Here is a 23,154-nt window from a genome sequence, read left to right as displayed (position 1 = left end):
TTGTCATATTGACGATCTCGCTAATAATTTATCAACGAATTAACTGGAAAAACATGTTTTGAAAATTAAAATGAACAGTGTACTGAAACTGGTCTTGACACAAGTTATTCAAGTTTTGGAAAATATCTCTACGTAAATCACTGAAGAAGAATTGGCACACATCTTGGAGTGGCGTTAGCAAAATTTGACGTGGCAATAGAAGCTCTCAAAATTTAATTATCACTTAAAATTATCAAAACAGACTGACTCGTACGAGACAAATTGATTCAAACGAGTCAACTCGGTAAACATGGCGAGACGAGATGAGAAAAACCATGCACGAAGTTGCTATGGGCTCACTCAGCTGCCACGTGTAAAAAGACACGCTTTCGCTCGTCTGGTCGTGGAGAAATATTTCCCAGTAAATAAAATGGTAGACCGTAGACCTTTCTCTCTCTCTTCCAAGCCGACCCTTGTTTCCATTAGAGAGGTGCGAGGGAACCACACACACAGACACAGAGAGAAACCAACAGATTAAAAAAAAAAAAAAAGAGGAACAAAAGAAAAAAATCCAATTCTGCTTTGTTGGTGGTAGGTCATGGAGATTGCAGTGGAAGCCTCGACCTCGCAGGAGGAAGAGAGGGCTACAGTCGACAACATTGAAGGCTCTTCTTCGTCTTCCCCTCACAGTCCATCCAACAAAAGCCGCAATTACGTCGAAGAGGATGACGAAGAAGACGTTTGCAGGATTTGCCGAAACTCTGGAGATGCAGAAAACCCTCTCAGATATCCTTGCGCGTGCAGTGGAAGCATCAAATTCGTCCATCAGGATTGTCTCCTTCAGTGGTTAAATCACAGCAACGCTAGACAGTGCGAGGTTTGTTTTAAGTTTATTCAATTTTGGGATTTTCGATGGGTAATTTGTTATTTATTATTGAAATTGAAGGTATTTATTTTGGGATTTGTTCTTTTAGTTTGTGAATTTTATGTTATTTTTAGTTGTGGAAAGATAATTGGGGGAAACTTCTCTTTGCAGGGTTTTAGGGTATTAAAGATGCGATTTTAGGGTTGGTTATCATTATCTATATATATATATATATATATATATATATATATATCTATATATATATATATATATATATATATATATATATATATGCTCATGTGATGTGATGCTGGTTTTCTGCGGATGCATAGATGAAATTCCGAGAAAAATAATGAAAATAATTGGATGACAGAATTCACTGTTCTGAAGCTAAACTAAACACGCTAGGAATGTAAGAAGGAAATCAGGTTTTAGTCCAACACTATATTGAAAAATTAAGTAGATAAATTCTCGATAAAAAGGGAAAATAGATAAATTCGTTAGGAATCAAAACCTCACTCTTAACCCATTGCCAATTTTGAAGCTCGCTTTATCTATCTTTTTGATACCCCTCCAAACACTACACTCGTAAGGCAACTGAGGCATGCCAGTATCCCACCCTAAAGTTCCTTCCCCAAACTTGGCTGCAATAACTGATCTCCAAAGGCCACTCATATCGGTCCCAAATCTCCAGAACCACTTACCCAAGAGAGCACAATTCATTTGCTTCAAGTTCTGAACTCCAAGGCCTCCAAACTTCTTTGGATGACAGACCCACTTCCAATTCACCAAGTGAAGTTTCATGTTTCTAGCTTTATCGTGTCATAGGAAGTCTCTAAACATCTTGTTCAACCTCGGCTCCACAGCCCTTGGAATAGCGAAAAAGGAGAGAAAATACACCGGAATGCTAGCTAGTGCGCTCTTCACTAGAGTTACTTCCCCTTTGGAAAGTTACCAAGCTTTCCGAGAAGAGAGTCTTCTACCAACCCTTTTCCAACACAGGGTCCCAAACAGCCTTTCTAGATTATGAAGCACCAAGATAAGACGATGGTAAGTACTCTACTTGGCATCCCAACGATGACCCTAGAAGTGAGTTGAAGGAGATCAAAACTGGTTAGGGTATCGAAGTGGGTTGATGGAGATGAGAACTGGTTAGGGGATCAGAAGAAGGTATATTTCAGATGAGAACTGGTTAGGGGATCGAAGTGGATTGAAGGAGATGAGAACTGATTAGGGGATTGGAAGAAGGTATATTTCAGATGATAATTGGTCAGGGGATCGAAGTTGGTTGAAGGAGATGAGAACAGGTTAGGGGATTAGAAGAAGGTATATTTCGGATACCTTCCCTCCTCATGATTTTGCAATTTATAAGCCAAATTTTTTTTTTGGAGAAGATTCGTGGCTCTCCTCTATTGGATTGATAAACCGACAATAGTTATTGGACTGACACTTTTGAGTGTATCTTTAAGACTGTTGAAGATAAACTTATTCTTTTGGAAAACACATAGTAAATCGGCACGTAGGAAAACGACAATCTAATTTAAGGAAAACGACAAATTAAAAAGATGTAGCTTTTGCTTTTGAGATTCTTCATGTGACAAACGACAAATTAAATTTGAGCGTGCTTTTACTTTTGAGATTCTTTGCAGATTTTGACTATGATTGAGAGTTGGTCTTGTGATAGAGAGCTGGTCTTTGTCTTTGACTGTATTTGATTCTTTAAATTAGAGTATTGGATTCTTCAAAATAAATCATCAACAGGGGATTGCGTAGAATGTGAAGAGCTTGCTTTTGAGGAGATTTTGATAGAAATATTATCCTTGAGTGACTTCATTTCTTCAGCCATTTGCTTCATTTCTTGTAATACCTGATTAAAATCCTAAGTAGAAGCATATTGAGAAGAGCTTGGACCAAATTGAAGAGGGTTTTGAATAGATGGTTGTTTGGTAGCGAAGACAGGGTCACTTAAACCATCTTTGAAGGTTTTGGAGGGATTTGAGTTCTTAATAGGAGAAGACTTTTGTAAATCAGAGAGAGAATCTTTTGATTTAGAGATATCAAATTTGTCCCACCATTTGACCCAAGTGGATTGAAATAGAGTAGGGAGGCCATCACTTATGTCTTTTGAATAATCCCATTTCATTATCCAAAGATAACCATTTTGAGAAAAGAAAAACATATTGTGAAACGTAGAATTGTCTAGAGAGAATTTTGATAAATTGATAAAAGCCTTTTGATCCTTCACAAGGGATTCAGGGAGAATAAGATTCAGAGAGCCATATCGGAGCCACCAATTGCAAAAGAACCAAAATGGAATAGGGTGATCTTTGTTTTGGCAGCATTGTACAAATCATGAGAGAATTTTTTGTATTTAGAATGAGAAGAGAAAATTCCCAAGCATGCATGTACTCCCAATAGGTACAAGCAATTTGTTGATCAGAAGGGGAGGTTACAAATTTATTGGCATAAAAGGGAGAATTCCATTCTTGTGGAGAAACAATATGAAGGATTTTGAAATTTGAGAAGGCGATTTTTCCATCATTTTCGGTATGGTTTATAAGGGTGCTTTGTGATTATATAAGGATAGCTTCATAGAAGTTTTGGGATAGATTAGGGAGTTTGGCTGTAAAATGGGCTTTTAGAGGAAAAATTTGGGATAAAATTTGAGGGATGGTAAGATTAGAATACATATGGTGGTTGTGAATAAGGATTGAATATGATGCCTTGGAAATGTAATCATATTGAGATAAGGCATCTATTGGGGGCATAGGGGATTTGGATCGAAATTGGGATTTTACCTTTGAATTTTGATTGATGAGGGGCAGAACCACCTCGAATACTCATTTTTTTTTTGTAATAATTCTCGGGTTAAAAAATCAGCTAAACAATTTTGTGAACCATTAATAAATTCAATATCAAAGTCAAAAAAAGAAAGTAAAGCTTGCCATCGGGCAAATATTTGTTTAGAGGCAAGATTTTTAACATCCTTCTGTAAAACATCTTTGGCGGATTTACAATCAACTTTGGTTAAAAAAATTTGGTTTAAAATGTCACTTTGGAATTTTTAAACGCATAAAACAGTAGCTAGTATTTCTTTTTTGATAGTAGAGTAATTTTGTTCATAAGGAGTCCAAATTCCGGACGTAAATCGAACTAATTGTTCAGTTTTTTGAGGAGAAATTTGAAGAAGAATTCTTCCGTATCCTAATTCGGAAGTATCTACTTGAATTAGTTTTGGATATGTAATGTTGGGAATATTCAGGCAAGGTAGATCTTGACACGTTGTTTAATCTGTGAACCGCTTGGGTATGTTCATCAGTCCATGGTTGTTTTGTTTTGTCGTTTGATTTTTTAAGTCGAAAAAATAATTTTCTTTCATCAGCTAGATCGTGAATAAAGTTGAGAACATAGTTTAAGCATCCCAAAAATCTTTGTAATTGTTTTTTATCTGTGATTTCATCAGGAAACTTATCAGCAGAGATTACTCTATTGGTAGGGGTAATAGTTTGTCCTTCAATATTGAATCCTAAAAATTGGATAGATATTTGGAAGAGTTTGATTTTTCATTCAGATAATACTAAACCATTTTTTATAATAAGATTTTTGAATAAATATAAATGTTTCCAATGTTGATCAATGGAATTTGAGAAGATAAGAATATTTCAATAAGAGTCCTAATTAAACTAAAACACCAAATAAATAACCTTATTTTCGTAACTTTTTCTCTCCTAATTTTCAAACCCTAATAAAGTTAAATAAAAGACAAAGTAAAGTTACTAAACTGCCCCTAAATATTATATTAAGACCATGGGACGATAAAACATCAAAGTAAGTCCAAAAAACATAAAATTAAAGCTCTAAAACAGAAATCTAAATAAAAATGAAAATCTACTATTCAAGATTTGATGTCCCCATCAGTGACACTCTTCGATTAGGCACAATGTGGACACCACATGCTAGAACCTCAAGTACCAACGGTTGTAAAACAATGGGTAATCCATAGTCCATAGAAGATGGCGTCTGGGAGTGAGGAGTTCTAGGATTGCACTTGAGTTGAGGAAATGTATGCCATGAATAATATTAACAACATACCCCGACCCAAAGTTTGTTGATTTTGTAGATATCATTCATTGTTACTTGGCTTGAAGGAACACTCCACCCTTTCTGTGGGTTTTTGTTTGCCTTTTATGAAGTCAATTTTGTATGGTCATCCTTACATTTTTACTTGTTACTTCGTATAAAACTAATATTTAATCCTAAGCAACTGTGTGAGATATGCCCACAATTTTTATTTATTTTTAATGATATTTTTAATGACATAGGGGTATATACCCACCCCCATTGGATACAAAACTAGTCCCTAGAGATACGTCCGGCTACCACAAACTAGTGTATTGGGTATAATTCTTTTTTTTTTGTGTGTGTGTGTGTGGGTGGGGGGGGGATTGATCTCATGTCATCTGGAAGCAACCCAGGGTGGTGAACTCCTGGTCCACCACTTGGGTGGTAATATAGCTACAATTTTTTTTTGGCATGTAGGAGTTAATTTTTTTTTTTTGATCGGCAAAATAGAGACATATTAATAAAAAATGGAGGTCGAGAAGACCATCCTTACAACACAACAGAACACCCCCTACAACAAAACTACTCCTCGCTAAGATTACAGACTCTATCCCATCTTACATCAAAGTCCTCAAAGAAAATTCCTCTAAATTCTTTTAAGGACTTCAAACAAAAAAGCAAAACCGCTAGTACAGAAGTGATACAGGTAGGAGTTAATGCATGCAGGGATCTTCAATTTCATCTCCACTAAATTGTTATACAACAAACTTATTGATGTAACTTGTCAGTATTATGTTACAGCACACAGTTCATTTATTTTCCTTGATGAGCACTCAAATTCAGATATCAGTGGATTGTTGATTATGCTTTGCATGATTCTCGCAAGCTCTTATTAATGCATTTTACATGGCTTCCAGGTGTGTAAACATGCATTTTCTTTCTCCCCTGTTTATGCTGAGAATGCTCCAGTTAGGCTTCCGTTCCAAGAATTTGTGGTTGGGATGGGATTGAAAGCATGCCACATTTTGCAATTCTTTGTACGCCTTGCATTTGTACTTTCTGTCTGGCTCCTAATAATACCCTTCATTACATTTTGGATATGGAGATTGGCTTTTGTGAGGAGTCTTGGTGGAGCCCAAAGACTATTTCTTAGTCATTTATCTACTACAATGATTCTGACTGATTGTTTGCATGGGTTTCTCCTATCTGCTAGCATTGTTTTTATTTTTCTTGGGGCTACTTCTCTGAGGGATTACTTTAGACATCTACGGGAGCTCGGAGGTCAGGATGTTGGGAGAGAAGATGAAATTGACAGAAATGGCGCTCGTGCCGCAAGAAGAGTTCCTGCTCCAGCTAATAGAATACATGGTGGTGATGTAAATGGTGAAGAGGCTGGTGGAGGGCAAGGTATTGCAGGAGGAGCTGGTGAAATAATCAGAAGAAATGCGGAGAATGTAGCTGCGAGGTTGGAATTGCAAGCAGCACGTCTTGAGGCTCATGTTGAACAGATGTTTGATGGTCTAGATGATGCTGATGGTGCAGAAGATGTGCCCTTTGATGAGCTTGTTGGAATGCAAGGGCCTGTTTTCCATCTGGTTGAAAATGCATTTACTGTGAGTATCAATTTCCTTCCCTGCTCTCCTGTTTATTTTGTTTTTGTTGACTGCGAGTCTCAATTTTGTGTTCTCATCTGGTTGAAAAAGCACTTTATCTTTATCTGGTTGAATGCATTCAGTGATCCTGGAATGACTTTGCGTTGTAGCAAATGTAAAATGTTTAAAAAGATATGATCCTTAACTCTAACGAAACTGTTATTTCAAAATTATAGAATGGCTACTGGACTTTTAAAGGTCTACCCCAATTGGCTCTCTCTCTCTCTCTCTCTTAAATTAATTATTTACTTAAAAGATCTCATTCTGGTGCTACATAATACATATTTTAAAATGGGTTAGGGAGTTTGTAACTGTCGTAGTTGGAGGAAACTGGTCCACCCTAGATGTGCTATCCGAGGAGGTGACCTAGGTTCCCCATGCACACACATCTCCCATTTTTTGGTAAGGGTTGAAGATGTGGAGACATTTTTCTCCTTAAAATCTAATGGTTTAAAGCGGATATCCATATTTATGTCATTATGTTTGAGGCATACTACCCGTGTTTTGATTTAGACTGAAGCCTCCAGGTATGGTTTGTACATTTTATTTCATGTGATTAATGCCTTAAAGTCCCTTTATATAGACCCCCAACTCAGGTGCCACATGTTAAAATCCATCTTCACTGGAAACTATCTCTGTTGTGTCATCCCAGTGTCGATGCCACTGATTTATACTTCTATCTAAAGAGACATAGTGGTGAGATGTAAAAACACCCTTTCTTTTTCTAATCCGATTCTTTGGTGGCTTTGAGGTGACACACTGACTTGAAAGAGTACAGTAATCTTTTGGTATGTTATTGCTTACACGTTTAAGTTCTGAACTACATTGTTTGGGCTGTGAACTCCACTGCCCTATATGTTGTAGTACTATATCTAAATCAATAGGTGGTTGGTTATTTTCGGGCTTATGTACTTGCCCTGGACCACGTGCATACTTCATGAAAGAAAGGGAATCAATTAAGAAGTAGATGAAAAAGAGCTTTCTTGTGGGCATATGTGCACCTTTTCTTTATTTGCATGTTTATATTTCCTTTAGTAAATTTATCACTTGAGTTGTGGCTGTAAAATTTTCTATTAGTCTGTGAATCGTAAGCTTATTATTCTAATGGAGAATTTTTCCTAATCAATCATTTTATTTCTACATTGGGGTCTCGAATTTGGTGGGAATAAAATTTGGAATTATTTATAGTTTTGTTTTCCTATTTAATGTGCGATGTGTTGATTCTCTCTCTCTCTCTCTCTCTCATTCTCTGCAGGTTCTAGCGAGCAACATGATATTCCTTGGTGTCGTAATTTTTGTTCCCTTCTCATTAGGCCGGATCGTCCTCCATTATATATATTGGCTTTTCTCCACAGCTACAGGTCCAGTGTTGTCAACGGTCATGCCATTTACAGAGTCAGCCCTCTCTCTAGCAAACATCACATTGAAGAATGCATTAACCGCTGTTACAAATTTGTCATCTGAAAGCAATAAAGATGGCCTACTTGACCATGTTGTGGAAGTTGTTTCAGAGTCATTGAAAGCAAACACGACCGGACTAGATGAAGTTGTAAACAATATTGGCAAACCACTTTCAGCAGAACTGTTGAATGGGGTGAATGTTGGAACCTCACGCCTTTCTGATGTTACCACTCTTGCTGTTGGGTACATGTTTATATTCTCTTTTGTCTTCCTATACCTTGGGGTTGTTGCTTTAATACGTTACACTAGGGGTGAGCCTTTGACGACGGGAAGATTTTATGGTATTGCTTCTATAGCAGAGGCTGTTCCCTCCCTTATCAGGCAATTCTTGGCTGCAATGAGGCATTTAATGACTATGATTAAGGTTGCTTTCCTTCTAGTGATTGAACTTGGGGTTTTTCCTTTGATGTGTGGATGGTGGCTTGATGTTTGTACTATAAGGATGCTTGGGAAGACAATTTCTCAAAGGGTTGAATTTTTTTCGATCTCTCCCTTAGCAAGCTCTTTGGTACATTGGATTGTAGGCATTGTATACATGTTACAAATAAGCATTTTCGTCAGCCTTCTTCGAGGGGTATCATTCCCTAACCCGTCTTGTTCATTGGCATGTTTTTTACTTCTCCCAAATAGTGATGATTATTTTATCTTTACCTGCTTCTTATAGGTTTTACGTAATGGAGTTCTATACTTCCTTCGGGATCCGGCTGATCCGAACTACAATCCTTTTCGGGATCTTATTGACGATCCCGTGCACAAGCATGCTCGTCGGGTTTTGTTGTCCATTGCTGTTTATGGGAGCTTGATTGTGATGCTAGTATTTTTACCAGTCAAACTTGCCATGAGATTGGTACCTTCGATCTTTCCATTGGATATTTCGTAAGTCATTCCCCATATTTTGGGGCACCTTTTGTCCATTACTGCATTTTTATTTTGATAAAAGATCTTTTGTGTTCCACTTTACTTTTTTTTCCTTCTTGCTAACATTTAGAAGTGTAATGCAGGGTTTCTGACCCATTTACCGAGATTCCTGCAGATATGCTTCTGTTTCAAATATGTATTCCATTTGCAATTGAGCATTTTAAGCTGCGGGCAACAATTAAAGCCCTTCTCCGCCAATGGTTTACCGCAGTTGGTTGGGCACTTGGCTTAACCGATTTCTTACTGCCAAGATCTGAGGATAATAATGGAGGGCAGCAGGGACCTGTGAACGCGGAAAGGCATGATAGATTACATGATGTACGAGGTGGTGTTGGGCGTCAAGATCGGGCTCTAGTAGCACTTGTGGCTCCTGAAGATCCGAATATACCTATTCATACGTCTGGGAACTCTGATGCTGCAGAAGAGTATGATGGTGATGAGCAGGCGGATTCTGAGTAAGTATTTAAAAACAGTATGGCTCTGATAATATCCTTTCTATGACTTCGAGTTGGATCCTAGGAATGAAATAGGATTCATCTTTCTAACACCCAATGTTTGAAATAAAGTGGGGATGATGATGATCACAGCTGTTTTTTTTGTTTTTGTTTTTTTGTGACAAAATCTGTTTGCATAACTAAATTTGGTTAGCATTTGTACTTGCTTTGGTATGTTATGGCTTGCTGAATTTTGTTTGTTTGTTAAAAAATTATTTCTTTATTAAATTCTATTGGTTCAAATTATTTTTTATTTATTTATGTTTCTCGCAATGATTTTATTTATTTATATAAGTTTTAATTTTCTTTATTGGTTTATTTTTTTTTATTGTTCGTGTAAAATTTTATTTTTAGGTTTAAAGATTTTACTAATGTTATGGCTTGCTGAATGAATTTAGGAGTTTCATGCTTCGCTTGGTTTCAGACATTCTCAAAGTCAATGTAGCAATAGGGGGTTTTCTGATGATGGCAAGGAGGGAAGTAGCTAGTGCAAGGAAAGTTTCTAACTGAACAATGATTAGGTTCCACCTGGGTGACGTGGTAAAGTCTGTGTGTGGTAAAACTACTGATCTGGGGTCGAGACCCCTCCATTACACTTAGACCTATATAAAAAGGAAAATTTGATGGTTTTGTCATTAGTGCAAGCTTTTAGTTAGAAGGTGAAAGGTGATATAAGTTGATTGAGGACAAGCATACTATGTCTCACCTAATTACTACCGCCGAATGGAGAATTATAGGCTGAATTGGATTTCATTATGGATGAATGGATGTATTGAGTGTATATTTTCCTTGTCTCGGGTGTGTCATACCCCAATTAAACCCCGTGACCCTCTTATATTCGTAGTTCTCCCCCTCTCCAACGGATAGGACTGTTGGAGTAGTTGGTTAGTTAACATGGTATCAGAGCACTAGGTTTGTATAGGACACAGGTTCGATTCTTTCCATACTTATGGGTGATGGGGAGTGTTGAGTATTTATTTTTCTCCTCTTGGGTGTGTCATACCCCAGGTAAGCGCCATGACACTTATATTTATGGTTCTCCTCTCTCCAATAGATCAGTCTTTTTGAATGATCATGGGTTCGATTCTTTCCACCTTTATGGGTGGGGGGAGTGTTGAGTGTATATTTTCCTCTACTGTCGGGTGTGTCATACCCCAGTTAAGTCCTGTGACCCTCTTGTAAGAAGAATTGTAGAAAAGTATTTGTCAATCCTTAATCTGAGAGCTTGATAGGGATTTATAATAATAAAAGAGTCTAAAGACAAAACTACCTTTACATATAAGAAATAAGTAAAAAGCTATTACTAGAAAACAACTAGGGCTAAAATAACAACTAGATTATTTCCAATGCTCCCCCTCAAGTTGGGGTAAATATATCAACTAAACCCAGCTTGACAAGGTGAGAATTAGTGATAGGAAGACCAACAAACTTCGTAAGCATGTCAGCAAGCTGATCTGAAGAAGGTACGAAGATTGTCTGAAGATCACTAGATTGAACTTTCTCCTTGAGAAAGTCAATATCAACTTCAATATGTTTAGTTACTTTCGTGAATAATTGAGTTAGTGGCAAGCATTATAGCAAACTTGTTACAAAACAAAGTAGAAGAACCAGAAACAGGAAATCCCAACTCTGTCAGCAAATATCAAAGTCAAATTAGCTTACATGTGCTAAGGGCCATAACACGATACTCAGTTTTAGTAGAAGAACGAGAAATCACAATTTGTTTCTTACTTTTCCACGAGATAAGGATATCACCATAAAAAGTATAGCAAACTTTCGTGAATAATTGAGTTAGTGGCAAACATTATAGCAAACTTGTTACAGAACAAAGTAGAAGAACCAGAAACAAGAAATCCCAACTCTGTCAGCAAATATCGAAGCCAAATTAGCTCACATGTGCTAAGGGCCATAACACGATACTCAGCTTCAGCAGAAGAACGAGAAACCACAATTTGTTTCTTACTTTTCCACGAGATAAGGATATCACCATAAAAAGTATAGAAATCAGAGGTAGATCTGCTATCTGTGAGAGAACATGTATAATTAGCATCTGTAAAACAAGACAAATGCGGCTAAGCAGTGGAAGAGTAGAAAAGTCCAAGACCAGAACGCGACTTCAAGTAGCGAAGAATACGATATATGTCAATATGACAAGTCCGGTCTAGTGTTAGTCAGATAAATTAGATGACCTACAAGTTTCTGATAAGAAGGATTTGATAAAAGATCACCAGAGTCGGCATGAAGAAGGTGATTTTGATCAATAAGGGAGGAAGTAGGATGACAACCAAGTATCTCAGTGTCCTGAAGAAAATCCAATGTGTATTTGTGCTGAAATAACGAAATACCTCGGCGAGAGCGAGCCACTTCTATCCCCAAGAAGTTCTTGAGGGGACCCAAGTCCTTTACCTCAAAAGCACGACCCAATAACATCTTTACTTTGTCAATCCACTGTGCATCATCATCCATATAAATCAGAACAATGGTGCAAAGGTCATCCAATCTTCAATGAAAAAAACAAGTATGATCTGAGTGGCATCTGGAGAACTCCATAGATAAAATAACCTCATAAAAACACTGAAATCAGGCTCGCGGAGACTGCTTCAGGCCATGTAGAGATTTGAGAAGGCGATATATTTTCCTAGAATACTCCCCTTGAAGACGAAACCCAGGAGGGGGGTCCAAATAGATAATCTTAGTCAGACCACCTTTCAGAAAGGCATTCTTCACATCAAGTTGGTGAAGAGACTACGAATGGCATGCAATGAAAGAGATACGAAGGTGAACAATAAAAAGTTTAGTTATAGGAGCAAATGTAACATTAAAATCCTTTCCAGGGGTCTGCGTAAATCCCTTAGCAACTAGACGAGCCTCGTATCGATTAACAGTGTCATCTGTCAGATACTTGACATTGAAAACCCATTTACAACCACCAGTCCGCTCTCCAGAGGGAAGCAGAACAAGCTCCCAGATATGATTTTTTTGCAAAACATTCATCTCAATAATTATAGCTATAGTCCACTAAGGATCTTGTAAAACCTCTGAATAGATCGAGGAACTCTAAAAGAAGCAATAGCAGCAAGGTAGACCTGATAAGAGGAAGAAAGTCCCTGATAGGAAACAAATTGGGCAATATGATGATCAGTAACATACCCCCGCTTAGTATAGGTGAAGTTGGATCGAAGACCGGATAATGCTATAGGAGAAACATAAGAAGTGTCATGCAAAACAGATGTTGCACGAAAGTAGGTAACATTAAAAAAAAAGTGACATCCATAGAATGTATGACACGATGAGAAATAGAATCATAATAGCTATACCCCTTTGACCTGGATGAGTAACCCAAGAAAACATACCCAATGGCTTTGTCATCTAATTTCGTGTGATGAGGGGTGCAGTCCTGAACAAAGCAAGTGCATCTAAAAACTCTAGGTGTAATATGAAAGAGGGTGCTATTAGGGTGAAAAACATGAAGAGACACTTATCCCTTTAAGGTGCAACTCGGAACACGGTTAAGAAGAAAAGCTGCAGTAAGGATTGTCATGTTCTAATATAACTTCAGAACATACATGCCTCGAAGAAGGCAGCGGACGATATTTATAAGGTGGCGGTTCTTGCGTTTTGCCACCCCGTTTTGCTTAAGGGTGTAGGGACAAGTCAATTTATGAAACATACCATGCTCATGAAGGTGAGCGAATCCCATCAGAAATATATTCACCTCCATTATCAGACCGAAAAGCTTTAACAGTGATGTTGTACTGGGTCTGAATCATTTTAAGAAAGTTAACAAAAATAGGAAGCACTTCAGACCAAGATGACATCAAATAGACCCAAGTACAACGAAAATAGTCATCGATAAATGTAACATAATACCGATGAACAATAAAAGCAATAATAGGCATCAAAATGAACTAAATCAAACATAGTCATCGATAAATGTAACATAATACTGATGAGCAATAAAAACAATAATAGGCATCAAAATGAACTAAATCAAACATAGTGTTAAACTGATGCATGCGAGAGATATATGAAGTACGAGTATATTTGGAGAGCTCAGACACAGAACATTGAAACTTATGCCCACTACAAGAATTTGTTAAAACAAGAAATAAAGAATATAAGTGCTGAAAATTAACATGTCCTAAGCGAGCATGCCACAAATCTAAAGACTGAGAAGAAAACGTATGACTCCTAGAAGAGGATAACACAGAGGCCGGAGCAGTAGTATGCAGAGATCGAAATAGGTACAAACCATCTTTCTCATACCCATTGCCAAAAATCTTTCTCGAAGTCAGGTCCTGAAAAGTACAATGAGTATAAAAAAAGGTCATTGAGCAATTTAGAGATTTGGTAAGACTACTCACAGACAAAAAATTAAGAGATTGGTGAGGCACATGGAGCACAGAGTAGAGAAATACTAGATGATGAGGGGATGGTACCCTTGCTGTGAATAGGTGTAAGGGAGCCATCGGCAAGATGAACTTCCCTATGAGTATCAGGAAAAATAGATGAAGTGAAATGGTTAGACTCACCGATAATGTGATCAGAGGCACCATAATCAATAACCCATATCAGGGGAGTTGGACCAAACTGGGTGACATGAAATACAGAAGATATACCTGAGGCAACAATCGAAGATGCGTGAGTACGAATCTAATTAGGAACAGAAGTGGCAATCTGGGTCTGAAGCTCCTATAAATCAATAGTGTTAGGAGAGACAGTGGTGGGAATAAGTGAGGAATCTACAGTGGTAGCACGGGGAGTAGAATGCCCCAACGGAGTAGCAATATAACTCAACAAATGAGGATAGAGCGAGAAGCATCGGATCTTCTCATGGACTGTCCTCCCACAAAGGCTGCAAATAAAATTACTCTGTCAACCACAAGTACGACCCCTGCGACCACAATGAGTAGTAGCAGTACCCAAAACCATTCAGATTTGCTTTTACTTCCCAAATAGAGTCTTACGAACCAAGACCAAGATTGATGTGATATCATAACTCTCAACGAAAAGGAAGACTAATAACCCACACAACACTGTTGTTGTAAACCTTTACACAACCCAAACAACACAACTCCTAGTCCACAAACAGCCACCAAGAAACCGCCAAACTAGAGTCATAGACTTCCAAATAGGGTTGTGGTGTCGTAGATCACCCAGCAAGGATGTGGTGCTGTGTAGACCACCAAACTAGAGTCGCAGATCACCCAAGAGCAGGTTAGTGCTGGCACAATCCCCCAAAATGGGGTCGCAGACCACCAAACACGGCCATGGTGCTGTGCAAACAGCCACCAGCCCAGTCATAGGCAGCCAAAAAAAATCCTGCTATTGTCGCAGGTCACTAAGGATGCTTTCCTTGCTATCGCAGGTCACCCAGTAGCAGTCTATTGCTATCGTAAGCCATCAAGTAACACCCAGGCTACTATCGCAAGGTCAGAGTACTCCTTAGTTGTTGTCGCAAGTCCCTAATACCTCTCTAGTTGCTGTTGCAAGCCACACAGACTACTCAAGTAGTGTTGCAAGGCAAAGAAGTCTCTAGCTGTTGCAAGCCACACAGACCACCCAGGTGATGTCCCAAGTCAGAAAGAACTCTCTAGTTGCTATCGCAGGCCGCATAACTCAACCTAATCGTTGTCGCAAGCCAATAGAACACCCTAGGTGCTGTCGTAGGGCTTCATAGAACCAAATAGACACCCTAGTTGCTGTTGCAGGGCTTCACAACAGCAAGGGGAGAAACCCTAGAAATCACAGCGCAAAAAGCTATTGCAGCATGTGAAAAATGGATAAAATCCCTATCGCAACCTGTGTTAAGGGAATAAGAATCGAGAAAAAAAATATCCCCTAAGGGGAGACCTTCTAACGAAGCTACTGATAGGTTATTAGGTCTCAAGATCTAGAGGTATTGAAGAGGTATTGAAGAATTGAGAAAGAAGAGAAGAGAAGAAACATTAAGATCCCAAGAACTGAAGAGAGGAAGCTAAGAGGGGGTCGATGGGACGTCTTAAGACTTTGATACCAAGAAGAATTGTAGAAAAGTAATTGTCAAGTCTCAATCTAAGAGTTTGGCAGGAATTTATAATAATAAAATATTCAAAAGACAAAATTGCCCTTACATATAAGAAATAAGTAAAAAGCTATTACTAGAAAACAACTAGGACTAAAATAACAACTAGATTATTTCCAATATTGTATTCATAGTTCTCCCCCTCTCCAACAGATTGGTCTTTTGGAATGTTGTTTGGTTTACAAGATGTTGGTCGTTCAAGTGGGAAATGCAATCACTGACACAATAGTACAAATTTCAGAATTTTGGGGGACACATATTTTGTTTAATCATATTCTTAGAAGTGATCAATTGCAAAGAAGAGGAAATTGAGTTGTGCCTAGTATACTAGGGAGAAAACGCTTGGCATACTGGTGACTTTGGCTACTAGGTTGAGATGTGTCATAATATGATAAGATTGGACTATTCTCTTCCTTACCTGTTCGTCTAGTCTGGTCCTAATCCAAAGAGTACTTGTTCACCAACTAACTTTGGGGCTCAATTTTTGAATTTAATGAAGATCCTAGAAGAGGGATGTGATCCATAGAGATTTGCTTCAAAGGAGATGGGAAGTTGATATAATATAGTTTAAAATCTATGGATATGGAGGTGGGTTCAAACCTATATAGCCCTAGAAGGAGGCTGTTGAGAGATCCGTTTCACAATGAAATACCTTAGTTCCACTATTTGGAGTTCGCATATTGTTGTATGAAGCCGATGCAGGACACAGGAAGAAATTTCTTAAAACATGCTTGGTTGGATGCATAGTGAAAAATTCGGGGTTCGGGAATAATTCGATTTGGAAGCTTAGGAAAAAATCGGCAAAGATGGGCAAAATTTTGGAAAATTAAAAAAATAAAAATTAATTATGAAAAATATAAAAAATGTATACTTCATATAATATAAAACAAAATTAGAAAACCCTAATATTGTTCATTTTCAAATTTCAAAATATAAAATTACGTCAAGGATTCATGAAATCATCAACTCCCCTATCATGATCCACATTTGCATCCTATTCATTATCCGATGACAATTCCATGTGACAACATCTTCAAGGTCGTCTCTTGGTAGTGAATCTAGGAATGCTGAAATTTCTACCAAGGTAGATTGGTTGGTTCCGATCTTTTCCTCGTTTTTGTATGTAGAGCTCAAAATCACTCCAATTTCTCTCACATACCGAAGCTTAACATGGTTGGCTAAACAAGTTGATCACTTACTATTGTAGAACCTTGTCTGCCAACATGTCGGTCCTACCATCATTAGATAATTAACAATTTTAAATTAATAATTTTTTGTAACTATGAAACATTTATTTAAATATTCCTTTGGATGTGTCACTTAGACCATCAATTTTCATGGACTCAAATATTAATTGATCCTTTAGTGGAAAGAGTGACCTGATTACTGAATTTCTTACCATCTAGCATCATTTGAAATAATTTTTTCTTTCACCTTTTTAAGCCTTATTTCTACTTTCAAAAGGCTATCATAAACCAAGGATTTAAGTAGGCCAAAACAATATGAGTAGGGCTATGCAGAGTTCGGTTCCACCTCTTATTAATTATATTCCAATAAGACTTGTAAAAAATAATTATATTTCAATGTGGCAAAAATGGGTTTGTAGGTATAAACTGCCAAAACTAAAAAACCACCAACCATCCAACTAATTGCTTCCAAGGAAGAATTGAATCTCATTAGTTGAACTGCTTTGCAAACTTATCCAGAATTTAGCATCCGATGCAACAATATCATTATGTCAAATGTGTCTTTGGTTGTTGACTTGATGGTTTCATCACGTTGGACAAAATATTCCTTCACTTTCAACAGTAGTGTTTGGTTTAGATGGGAATATCTCTATTTGATTTTCCAACATACGGTATTACTGAAAAGAGAGAGGGACACCTATATTCTCTGCAATGCTTGCTCAGCAACCAATTGAATACCTTAAGAAAAACAGTTGGTAAGGGAGGCACATTTGTTGTATGGGATTACTATCTGTTTTCTATTTTGTCAAGTAAATCTTTGATCCCACGATAGTACTAATTCAATGAACCATTTAGAGAAGGAAGAAAACGATTTCATTAGAAGTAACAAACATAGACCAAGCACACACGCAATCATATTAGATCATTTCTTCAGGTTTCCACTGAAAATAAGGCTGAGAAACACCATTAAATTGTTCATCTCATTTAATTAATAAAACAATCTTAAGCAGAAACACAGACAACATAAACAATTAACACCCATAAACAGAACACTTGCAATCACAAAGCAGAACACCACTTCACCATCGTTTAATTTCTCCAAACTTCCAAATTTCATGTAGAGTGAGACCCTTTTTATTGCACTTATTTAACTAGCTAAACCCATAATCCATAGTTCTACTTTTAAAATCTCCAGTGAATCAATCCATATACATAAGAACATTTACACCCACAAAGAAGAAACTTGCCCTAAAACTCCAAGCACGACAATATGGCTACAATTTGTAATAGATGAAGTTGCTTCTATGAAACCTGACCCACAAGTTGCTGGAGATAAGACAATATTCATTGGAACAACCTTTACCATGTACCATGAGGCATCTGCCACTAATGCTTTGTTTGCGGGGATCCTCATCTCTTCTATGGTTTCTTAGGCTACTTGCACACAAACTTGACATGGACCCATTGTTTAGTTGCTTCATATGTTGCAATGCAACTTTGAGGTCATGGATTGAAGTCCAGCTTACCAGCCCAAAAAGTGGGAAAAACTCAGTTATAGATTCGACGATCTAAAAGGGGGAGAAGAGAGAGAAAAAGAAAGGTGGGTGTGGGTCTGTACCTTTGATTTGAGAAAGAGGTAACAGACATGGTTTAAAATTTCGTTTTGTTTTGATGTTTCAATTTTCTTAAAAATCGAAACGATACCAAAACATTCTGATACAATCAATACATTTAGAAAGGAGTCTTTTATAGGAGACCCAAGGTCAAGGGGGATAGCATTTGTTTGAAAACACATGGGCATCTCAAATATTTACCAAACCGTGGGGGGTTCTTGCCTAAACAACCTAGTTTTTGATAGGAAACCGAGTCAAGGGCTTATCATTGGTTTGAAAATATGAGGTATTCTCTACCCAAATGGGTTTTCATTGTTGAGTGTTTTACCATGCAATTTCATCTTCACGAGGTATTCTCTTCCAGAGAGGTAGATAATAGTGTGTGTGGTTGTCGCATCCAAATGGGGTTTTCTCTGTTAACTCATTTTACCACACAATTTAATCTCCAGGCAGTTTGTACTCCCTATCCAAGTTAGTATGAGGTTCTACTAGTCCATCAAAGGTTGCCATCTTTGTGTTGACGACAATGCTTATAGTGGACCACTTAATCAGTAGGGGTCTTCCCATGACCAATTTAGTATGTCTTTTTTCATCATTTTGGTATGTGTTGGACAATTCCTAAGTCAACTTTTGACATGTTTGAAGTTAGTTTAGTGGTGCATTTGTGCAAAGGTGATATTTCTGGTGTAAAAGTCTTATATTCAAGGAATTGATACCATTCTGAGGAATTGAGTCTGTCCCATATTTTTCTGAAACATCTCCTAATGACATTGATATTACTCCTGACAATGATTAGACCTTACCATATTTTTGGATCTCCATTATTCTCTAGTAGTCAAGTTAATTCTTTGCTTCTTTTATTTTGTTAGGTTTGATGGCATTTTCTCCTGCAATTTATTCTCTTTTCATATGTGTATGTTCGACGTTTGCCTGTTCATAAATACTCTTTTTTACTCAAAAAAATAAAATAAAATAAAGAAAATGGTATTGATGGCCCTGAATAGTTGGGATAAGATGATTAATGACAACAAGGACTTTTTAGATGAAGTGATGCCAGCTTAGGTTTGTGATTAATTCTTTTTCTTAACTAGGACTCGGGGTGTTTCTAATTTCTAATGTTTGAGCTCACTCATATATTAAGTTTGACATAATGCGTGAGGTGACTTAGATGTACCTTGCAACTACCGTCTCACACTTCTGCATTATTTATTTATTTTTTGTTAGTCCTGATGAATTTGGATGCTCAATTAACAACCCCCTACATCTGCAATGCTGGTTGTGATTAATTTTCTCTTTGATGCTCTCTTTTGTTCCAAGCATCTTCATTTAAATCTCTGATCTTGTATGGTTTTAACTTGATTCTCAACTCTTTGCAGGTATGGTTTTGTACTTCGAATTGTACTGTTGCTGGTGCTGGCATGGATGACTCTGCTTCTCTTCAACTCAGCCTTGATAGTTGTACCCATCTCTCTTGGACGGGCACTCTTCAGTACCATCCCCCTTCTCCCAATAACACATGGGGTCAAGTGTAATGGTAATATTGTGGTAGAAATGATATTTTAATCTACATTAAGACTTAAAATGAGTTGGGTTCGGGCTGGATCTGAGTATATCCATATCCAGATCCAATTTTTTATTCTGATCCAGATCCTATTAGCTAAAACCATATCCAAACCGTTTTGCTTTCACTAAATCTGGATCCGACCCGACTGAATTACTTGATTTAGGTCGGTCGGATTGGATAAGTTTGGATCATTCAGCATTTTTTTCCGCTATATTTCTTTTCTAATTGCTAAGTTATTTTTTTATATATTATAATTCTTTATTTTATAAGAATTCATATTATATTGAAGTAGTAAGAAAAAAGATATCTTGAAAAGCATAAAAATATTGGGTCAAGGGAAATCAACCCATTTTTTTATTTTGGTCTACTCCAAGGATCCAAACCACCTAAATTTGGATTAGGGTCAGTAGTTCGGATAAATCCTACCCATTTTATGCCCCAATCTACATTTTTAACGTGAGGTAAAGAAAGCTGATTTTTTTTTGAACTGTTTATGTCCTTAGATCTGTATGCTTTCATTATCGGAAGCTATGTTATCTGGACTGTTGTAGCTGGAGCCAGGTATTGTATTGAGTACGTTAAAACACAGAGAGCAGGAATTCTGTTGAACCAAATATGGAAATGGTGTGGCATCGTCTTCAAGAGTTCTGCACTACTGTCAATATGGGTAAGCAATCTTACCTTGGGACATCATTGGCTGTGCCACCAACCTATCCATGTACTCATTTCATTTGATTTATATAATTTTATTCATTTATTTATTTGTTATTTTATCCTTATCCTTGTGTTCCAGATCTTTGTCATCCCAGTATTGATTGGTCTGCTGTTTGAGCTTTTGGTGATTGTGCCAATGCGGGTGCCTGTTGATGAAAGCCCGGTTTTCCTCTTGTATCAGGACTGGGCACTAGGGCTCATCTTTCTGAAGATCTGGACTAGATTGGTAGGTGTTTTAACACTTCCTTCTAAATGAAAGTTTTAAATAAACTCTTATTAGTTAACCTATCTGATATTAAAGGGCACATCCAAGGTAGGTCATCTCGACTGCCTTTTGTATATTTTATTTTATTAAATAAAATATTTACTTTATCAAAAAACAAAAAAACTGAAGGGCTCATCCAGTGGTTGGGTTCCATTGAGCCATTGTACCTATGACACCTCCTATACCGGTGACTTATACCATATGGAATGCAGGATCGTAATTTGCATCAAAAGTTGGGTTCAATCCTTCAGTGCATGCCTTGGTGAAACTGTTCACCATTCTTAGGGATGAATTGATAGGGGCCCTGGATGCCTGAAAATGAAAATTAAAGTTTTCAACAACCTCAGCTTAGTTTAGTGGTTGCAAGCTAAACCCAAGCCTTAGGCTCTTAGCAAACTAGCCTGACCTTAGCTTGGGCGGGCTCAAAGAAGTTCAGGCTTTCTTGGTTTGTTGTATAGCATGTATTATATACATTGACAATTAAGATGTTAAAATTATTTCATAAATATATCCTAAGTACTGGTATAGGTCTTTGATTATGATGAAAGTTTGCATAAATGTATCTGAACACGTGTAACTTGTAATGATGCTAGTTAATAAAAGATTTGATGTTTAAAAAAAAACTTCAATAAAGAAGTGTCACTTAGCTAAGTGATAAGACATGAAATTCAATAAAGACACACTGAAAAGTTTCTAGACTTCTATTTGTCTTTTTGACAACTTGGAAATGAGAATATTTTTGTTACATATGGAAATAACTTCGGGTGTTGCAGAAAGTTTACTAAATTTTTTTGTTTGAAATGACTATTTGTCAATATTTACTAAAGTATTTACAACGTCCCTAGGTTAATCACCAAACTATGCCTCATATTTGTTCCTTAATTCTACATACGGAAGATTTCAATATGAATTGGACACAAAAAGTTTACTAAATTTTTTTATTTGGAACAGATTATGCTGGATCACATGACACTTCTGGTAGATGAAAGTTGGCGAATAAAATTTGAGAGGGTAAGAGAAGATGGCTTCTCCCGTCTTCGTGGGCTTTGGGTGTTACAGGAGATAGTGATCCCAATCACGATGAAGCTGTTGACAGCCCTCTGTGTCCCCTATGTTTTTGCAAAAGGGTTGTTCCCTGTGCTTGGGTATCCGTTAATTGTGAACTCCACTGTTTATCGGTTCTCATGGTTGGGCTGCCTCAGCTTTAGTTTACTGTGTTTCTGTGCCAAGAGATTCCATGTGTGGTTCACTAACCTCCATAATTCCATACGGGATGATCGCTACTTGATTGGCCGGAGGTTGCACGACTTTGGTGAAGATAAGGTCGACAAGGGAAATGATTCTCAGATTGTCACAGAGGCACAAAATGCAAATCCACAAGACGGTGTTTTAGTCCGACAAGTGCAAGAAGCTGAAGTTGGGTTGAGGCAAAGGCATGCTAATCAACACAATTGAGATATGTACAACAGGTTTCACTTCTGCTGGCTTTTGTGGCTTATGATTATTGGATCTAAAACACATTAAAATTGTAGTGTTGTGTAAGCTTGATAACTAGCTTCATATGTCGTCGAGACGCACTCTCTATGCCCTTGTAAAACAAACAGAGACTAACAATTTCCTGTTTGATTATTATAATGTCAGCTAGCTGATCTTCCAATGATACATGTTCTAACTTGGTATCCTTTGATGCAATTCTTCTCCTGACTAAAATGTTGATTCATATTTGTTTAGGTCAGAGTGGGGAGGCGAATGGCACTTTTGTCGGCTTATGTTAAGGGGCTGTTTGCTAACTGTTATTGTGATCAACTATGAGGTTGATAATCAATTATCCATCTCATAATTGATTCTGAGAGGTGATAATGGGTATTGGTAAATTCTTGCACAATCAATCATTTTAGGACGAATATATATATATATATATATATATATATTTTATTAAAAACGAAAGTTTTTACATATGTTTTCTCATATGGCCCTTGAACCTGACCCAATATATATATATATATGAGTTGCGTTATTACGACCCCCTTTGCGACACACCTTTTTGTCTTATATGGGCAAAAATGTTTGGAATGGGCTGATTTTTTGTGAGGATGATCTCTATGGTGAGGGGATCATCCTGGCAAAAAATCAGCCCATTCCAAAACTTCTAGACCGTCCGATTTTTGTTGAAAAATTGTAGACCGTCCAATTTTTGTAAATTAATTTTGATGGGGTTAGAAGTTTTGGAATGGGATGATTTTTTGCAAGGATGATCCCCTCACCATAGAGATCATCCTCACAAAAAATCAGCTCATTCCAAACATTTTTGCCCAT

General features: G+C 37.3%; 1 protein-coding gene across 1 annotated transcript; it reads left to right on the top strand.

The window, feature by feature from the left end:
* Positions 1–431: 431 nt before the first annotated feature.
* On the top strand, positions 432–22,500 carry LOC147403810 (putative E3 ubiquitin ligase SUD1). The gene is made up of 9 exons (XM_086439538.1): positions 432–856; positions 5,824–6,519; positions 7,814–8,593; positions 8,684–8,895; positions 9,021–9,392; positions 19,672–19,829; positions 20,363–20,526; positions 20,653–20,799; positions 21,790–22,500. Exons 1-9 carry the CDS (start codon positions 578–580, stop codon positions 22,291–22,293), a joined length of 3,312 nt encoding a protein of 1,103 aa, XP_086295664.1. The 5' UTR covers positions 432–577; the 3' UTR covers positions 22,294–22,500.
* Positions 22,501–23,154: the final 654 nt, after the last annotated feature.

Source organism: Akebia trifoliata, chromosome 4, assembly GCF_017979445.1.
Source record: "Akebia trifoliata isolate Shusen 1 chromosome 4, ASM1797944v1, whole genome shotgun sequence".
Lineage (NCBI taxonomy): Eukaryota > Viridiplantae > Streptophyta > Magnoliopsida > Ranunculales > Lardizabalaceae > Akebia > Akebia trifoliata.
This window is presented reverse-complemented; position numbering and strand designations above follow the sequence as displayed.

What these genes read in the sequence shown, in the direction of transcription:
- LOC147403810 (XM_086439538.1), top strand. Translation starts at nt 578, where the DNA reads ATGGAGATTGCAGTGGAAGCCTCGACCTCGCAGGAGGAAGAGAGGGCT. An exon ending in TGGTTGAAAATGCATTTACT is followed by an intron (nt 6,520 to 7,813) that starts GTGAGTATCAAT and finishes CATTCTCTGCAG; the next exon opens with GTTCTAGCGAGCAACATGAT. An exon ending in ATCTTTCCATTGGATATTTC is followed by an intron (nt 8,896 to 9,020) that starts GTAAGTCATTCC and finishes AGTGTAATGCAG; the next exon opens with GGTTTCTGACCCATTTACCG.